Raw genomic sequence first — 6527 nt, 5'->3', positions numbered from 1 at the left:
GCACACTATCTCGTTGGTTCATGGTCGGATGTTGTCATGGTGATTTGTGGTGGGGAAATGTAGGACAACGACCACAATCAATGTGGAGAGTATATCAACTATATTGTGGAAGGAAGGTGGAAGACGATGATGGTGACATGGGGATGAAAGGAGATTGCGGTTGTGAAGACCATAACGGATGGTTATATGTGTTCATGCATTCTCTTTTTAATCACTTGCTTATATGCAAAATAAATAAATAAATGACGGGGTTTAAATGGAAATGTATTTGGATTTCGAATTATAATATTAAAGATTGATCGCATTTTAAAAAATGATTGCATTAAGCTATGAACATAATGCCATAATGCCCTTATTCAACATCAATAGGAAAAAGCTTAATAAGAAACCAAATCTTTTACAGAAACAAAGAACATCAATAAGAAAAAGTTAGATAAGAAACCAAATCTTTTACAGAAACAAGAAACAAGGTGATTTAGAACATATGAATCCCTTGTATAGCAAAAATAAAATAAAAAACATGATGTCATTTTCAGAATTATTTGAAGTCATCCACTTGTGAATCCCTTGTAGAGTAAATAAGAATACAAAAACACAACGGTATTTTTGTAATTATTGACATGGTTGAGCAAAACCCTAGTAATCATGTGAACTAAACGACCACAACTCAAACTACTTTCTACTTGCTTCTAATACACACACTAGAATTCTAGATGTACACCAACCTTACAATACCTAGAGCCTCTAATAGAACTCCTATATAATCAAAAACAATATTACAATAAAAGTCAAATTCTTGACATTTTTACATCAAATTTCTTCTAACATGTGCCATTATTTCCTATCCCTAAAGTAAACCCATCTTGTTCAAACTTAGAGCAAGAAGAAAGGAAAGGCAAATTGACAATATGGGTATTGCTAAAGTTCACATTTTGATAGTTGTCCAAGGAGTAAAAGGTAAAATCAGAGGAAATCCCATTGAAGGATAGAGTAGGATCATGGATATCACTCAAAAGAGCCCCAAAGTAAAGATTGAATTTAGCTCTATTAGCTTGAAGCTCCATCTTTTTCTTCTTCATTCTCTCTTTCTTATGGGCATTTTGATGACCTCCCAAAGCTTGTGAATTCATAAACTTCTTAAAACAAAATGAGCATTTGTACTTCTTGGGATTTGAAGGGATTTTTGACCTTTCTTCCTCCTTGGAGACATTTATGCTTCTATCTTCAGAACTTTTTGCACATGGATCGATTAGAAAACCAAAGAGTTTTAGCTTTCTATCCCCGAGTGATTCCATTATTTGAGATGGGAAATTTAGTACACATCCTAGGATTAAGGTTTGGCCTATTTATAGAAAGCATGTTATAAAGGTTTTAATTAATGGCATTAAGGATATGTAATGCACCACTATAATATAAGCACCCTATGGAATTGTACAAGTGTCATTAATATAAGATTAAAAGATGTCATAAAGTTGTGAGGTTTTTCCCACTTTTGTTGTAAAGATTGGTCAACATTTAGGAAGGATCCAAGTGTATTGATATCTAGAAATAGGCATACCCAAAATACAACAAGGAGATCAATAAAGAGTTGGAATTCAAGATTCCATTCCATGACTTGTTGGATGGAATCCAATTTCATTGAAATCCTTCAAATTCTATGGTTGGAAGTAATTTAATACCACCCTTTTCTTACTAGTTAAAAATCAAAATATGTTTTATATTGTTAATTACAACTTACTTCATGGGAGGGGGTATTTTGGTCATTTTTTTAAATAAGGGAAGGAACAAAACTGAATACCATCATTCCCCCCTAGGACTTCCATGGATGGAATTGATTTCTGTCCAAAACTGCAAACAAACAATGGAACGGAATCCCAAATTCCAATTTTATCAGATTCTAACTGCCCCCTGGGAGTTTGAAGAGTTTGCATTTAAACTCCAAGTTCATATGACAAATACTATATTTTTTTTAGCATTCCAGACACAGACACACACACACACACACTCAAGTTGACACTTTTGGAAGTAATAATTGAAATAAAACTTGCAATACATATAAAGTTATTGGAAGATGATGTTTGTAAATCAACTAGCAAAGCCTTTTTCATGGATACAGGGATACATCCACATAAGCCACTAACTATTTAGAAACTACTTAATTCTCAAAACAATATGCTTAAAAGCTAAAAAGTGATAAGAACTTTTATTTTGGACCATCTTTCCAAATGGATTATTGGCTATTGGCAAATTAACTTGAACTTTTTGGTCATTATTTACTAATGATCAAGATTTCCCAAATTTGATACATCCTACTTTAATCAACTCTATGTTTTGGTCTTATCCACTAGTGCAGTATAAAATTTCTCAACATTAAAGAAAACAATATACACATGACACACACACACACATGCTTTATCATATGTGGAAATGATCTGTGTATTGCATATCCAATTGAGTACATAAATTAGGTACATAAGTGTTGTGAAAATTTACTTTTTTCTTAAGTAGTTAAGTAAAGGACATGAGCTAGTTGTAGTTTCCTTCTTTTGCTGGTTACCTTCTTTCCTTGTGCATGATTTGCAGGCTTTACCATGTGTGAACAAGAGACAATTTAGGTCAAATTTCAGTTCATTGGGTATTCTTGTATTGAGATGAAGATATGTCCTTTTAGTGTCTGCATCTAAGGGCACCCAACCAATTGCCTTTGCAATCTGAAAGATCTGTATAAATGTCTCAATGTCAACTAAAACCCTAATTACAATATATGCTTGTTTGAAATGTTTGAAAGTCAACTTACATGTGTATCTACAGGGAAATCGTCTTGCTGAAGATTAAACATCAATACACATGCCACCTGCCATCCATCTGAAAATTATTAAAACCTATGAATGATTTTGAATACTAGTGATTGAACTAGAAGATACCGTTTTAGGTCCAATCCCTTTGAATTGAGAGAGTTCTGTCTTTATTTCATCAATTGACAAATCGTGCAGGTATTCCAAACATAGTTTTCCTCTCTTCTCATGCAAGCAAATCAGCATATTCTTAATACAAGAAGCTTTTGTTGGGGCTAATCCTCCACATCTTATAGCATTCTCAATACGCTTTGAATCAGCAGCAAGAACCTGAAGAATTTACGCGATAATCACTTTGAAAGAACACATAATCGGAAATTTGGAAATCCGGCATTAACCCTATGTTAAATAATAATGGCAAAATGGACGAAGTTTGATAATCGTGTGACAGAGCTAATATGCAAAAGTTAGTTAGGGTTTTGAGAGAAACTAACATCCTCCCATGTTGGGAAAGCAGATTTGAGTGAAGAAAAGGCCCTTTGAGAGTTCGCATCAGTAGTATTTTGTGACAATATAATGCTCACTAGCCCGTCCAAAACACTTTCCTTCGAAGAAACCGCCAGTTCCGCCTGCGGTGACGCCGTGGATCCATATTCATCCTCGTTGGGAAGAAGCTTCAACCTTTGTTCGCGATATTTGACGAACTGTTGGGGGAATCCATGGAAGGCTAAGAGGTCGTCTCGAACGGCTCGGCATTCTTCAGATGAGGGGCGAGGGTGGTTGGGGTAGGGGTTGTTGACGGTGAGATTGTTTACGGTGTCACTTTTGAGTAACTTCGCCGGCGAGCATTTGAGTTCCGTCGGCTTCCTCTTACGCTCTTCCTGTTTCCGCATTGTTGGGTTGGCTAATTGACTCGAACAACTCGTGTTAATCCGCCCGATGTTTTGAAACCCGGTTTAAACCGGGACCAGAAATCAAAAAAGGATTCAACAATAATCGATTGTATGTCAATTTCTAAATTAACCAGTTTATTCAAAAACGATGCGATAAATTAATAAAAAACCGTTTGAACCGGTTATTTTCATTTTGAGTATTTCCAACTTATTTTCATTTTTTTTTTATTTTCTCCTATCCATTCTTCTCCAATTCCCTCCTTTTATTCTCTCATTTTAAAGAAAATGAATAGTATAACATATGAATAGTATTATATTAAATATGGTATTATAATATTTATTTATGTTAAAATGGAGATAAATTTTGCATTATCGATTTTACTTTTCTGTTTATATATTTATACATTTTAGTTTATTTTTACCTATTAATTATAATTTAAATATAATATTTAATATTAATAATATCTTATTATATATTAAATTATATTAATTAATTATAAACTAGTGAGTGAGTCCGTAGTAAACCACCGGTCACTTTTTTATTGATTTTTTACATAAATACTCTCTAAGATAGAAGTAAAGATAAATATAATATTACTACAATATTCTTAACTTAAATCAAAGTGCTACTTAATTCTAATTCTTACGGTTAAAATAATCACATCAAATGCACACAAACAATCAATCCCTAAATATGATAAATTTTCATATTAATGTAGCAAAATCACATATTCAAGTTAATTAAACATAAGGTACGACTCTATGTGAATATGGATTTTGCTCTTTCTTTACTTTCTTTTCTTCAAGTTTCCTCTTGCTCAGTTGTCACATACAGCAGACCATAAAAGTTTAACTTTGAAGTTATAAATCTGATATCAATTTACAATCTAATTCAATGGTAAAAAAAGATGGCAAATGAATGGAATAGGAAGCGTGGTATTGCAATTTACATTTTATACTTCTTTTTCTAGGCTTAAGAGATACCAGTGTGATTTTTTCAACATGCTTCACCAACGCCACAATTTGCCACCCGCGCCACCTCCATTGCCGCCACTACCACCACCATTATTATAACTATCTTGACAAAGCACCACCATTTGGAAAAACTGCCCCTAAAATTCAATACATGTGCAACATATGGATATAAAGATGTAATCCATTTTTGGATAAATCAAGAATTGATCAAACATAAAACATTACCAACTTATACAATTACACCATCAACATCAACACTTAAAATCCTTGCAAACAATGCTGAATAATGACTAGTAGCGGTAACATCTATCTCCTATTTTCTGTATCATGTGATTGTTTTCTTCTGTTTGTAAATCTTAGTCTATAATTTCCTTTTATTTGTCATTTGAGTGTCTTCCTGTTCTTGGGTTTATTAGGATGCATACCAAATGTTCATTTTTTCCCTCATGTTTCTTTACTTGTTGATATGGGAAAAAGAGGGTGCCTAAAGTTTAGCCTGAGGATAGAACTTTGAAAAAGCAACTTAAACATGAAATAATGAAGACAAACTTGTCATGCTTTAAGATTCTTGCTTCCAAGAGCTTTGTTTTCAACGTTTCATGTTTAAACACTGAATATACATAGTCTATAATGGATAAAAAGCGAAAGTCTCTAAATTCTATTATGTAAAAATACAATGTGTAGATAATAGTTGTAGTCTTTTAAAGTCTAGGGGTGAAAGTAAATCTTTATCCTGACTGTGTAGAAGGACTAAACATCCAAACATTTATATGAGCAAATGCATATTGAAAATATTAAAAGCACTAACCTAATATAGTGTTGATCGTCCTTAATTTGGATAAGAATTAATCATGAAAAGAAAGTGCCTCCTACACATAAGGCTGAAAATGTCAAGGTTGTCAATGCCAATATTTGAATCCAAGAAATATATCTGGATAAGAATTCACTTTCCCTTTGTAATAATTTGAATCACAGAGTTTTGAGTTACAACAACAAACTTGAATTTGTAGGAGTGTATACAGCAAGGAAAAGTTCCCATACATTGTTGATAAGAAGGGTGTCCTATAAGTGACAATAGAATGAGTATTTGGAAGAAACAAAAAATAGGATGAATGATATAAACTTGTGAAAAATGATTACATAAAGTCAAAGTAAAAGTCGATAAAGTTTCAGTCAAAGGTACTTAGCGGAAAATCGCTAATCAAGACCAGTTAGCCGCAAATCACAAATTGACGGTGGTATACATGTCGAACCCTATAATGGTCTGAGTAATTGATCATGTCGAGCCCTCAATCAAACAAATTGAGGTATCATTAACAAAGACATAGTAATTGAAGATGGAGAAAAAACATCAAATTTCCCAATAGTCCATAGTGAACGACAAATCAGTTTAGAAAAAAATTGAGGAAACGACAAAATAATGGTTGCCTAAAGTCGAATTCCAACTTTCTCTTTCTCTTTCTCCCACTTTATTGTTCGTGTTTCTCTTGTTGTCAGCTATCTGCGTCTGCTGATTCTTGGTGACCAACAGAGGAGGTGACATCGAGGATAAATGGGTGGTTGGTTTTGATCGGAGTTGACAGTAGTGTCGAGGACAGCGGTTACAGACCTGAAACTGAAACCAAGCGAGTAGCATTAAGGTAAGTATGAAACTGGGAAGCTTGTTTCACTGTAATCGGTATCGCCATGATTTTGGGGGTAGAAGAGGAGTGGAGAAGGGTGAAGAAAGTTTGTCGAGGTTATGGGGAACGAAGAGTGAGAAAGAAAATGGTTTTATCCTTGTTTAAAAGTGATGAAGGCGGTGGAACAGGTGTACGCATATGATTGGAAGCGGGGGAGGTGGAGTAGACCAGGATGAAAAGGA

The 6527-nt window shown here is 33.9% G+C and overlaps 2 protein-coding genes across 2 annotated transcripts; both read right to left on the bottom strand.

The window, feature by feature from the left end:
* Positions 1 to 821: 821 nt before the first annotated feature.
* Positions 822 to 1295, bottom strand: LOC145039944 (zinc finger protein 5-like). Its single transcript, XM_078987938.1, has one exon. The coding sequence runs from the start codon at positions 1293 to 1295 to the stop codon at positions 822 to 824; it is 474 nt and encodes a 157-aa protein (XP_078844064.1).
* A 1034-nt stretch (positions 1296 to 2329) lies between these two features.
* Positions 2330 to 3790, bottom strand: LOC145042452 (DNA glycosylase superfamily protein). The gene is made up of 4 exons (XM_078990876.1): positions 3290 to 3790; positions 2925 to 3125; positions 2798 to 2854; positions 2330 to 2720 (listed from the first exon to the last, which is right to left on the bottom strand). The coding sequence occupies exons 1-4, from the start codon at positions 3686 to 3688 to the stop codon at positions 2490 to 2492; spliced, it is 888 nt and encodes a 295-aa protein (XP_078847002.1). The 5' UTR covers positions 3689 to 3790; the 3' UTR covers positions 2330 to 2489.
* Between the last annotated feature and the right edge of the window lie 2737 nt (positions 3791 to 6527).

This window comes from Lactuca saligna, chromosome 4 (assembly GCF_052625555.1).
Source record: "Lactuca saligna cultivar CGN05327 chromosome 4, ASM5262555v1, whole genome shotgun sequence".
NCBI lineage: Eukaryota > Viridiplantae > Streptophyta > Magnoliopsida > Asterales > Asteraceae > Lactuca > Lactuca saligna.
The sequence above is the reverse complement of the archived record's forward strand: the minus strand, read 5'-3'. Positions and strand labels throughout refer to the sequence as shown.

Excerpts from the sequence above, each read along its gene's own strand:
- LOC145039944 (XM_078987938.1), bottom strand. The coding sequence starts at position 1,295 with ATGGAATCACTCGGGGATAGAAAGCTAAAACTCTTTGGTTTTCTAATC.
- LOC145042452 (XM_078990876.1), bottom strand. The coding sequence starts at position 3,688 with ATGCGGAAACAGGAAGAGCGTAAGAGGAAGCCGACGGAACTCAAATGC. Across the intron at positions 3,126-3,289 it reads CTTTCCCAACATGGGAGGAT|GTTCTTGCTGCTGATTCAAA; the intron begins GTTAGTTTCTCT and ends TAAATTCTTCAG. Across the intron at positions 2,721-2,797 it reads ATTTCCCTGTAGATACACAT|ATCTTTCAGATTGCAAAGGC; the intron begins GTAAGTTGACTT and ends ACATTTATACAG.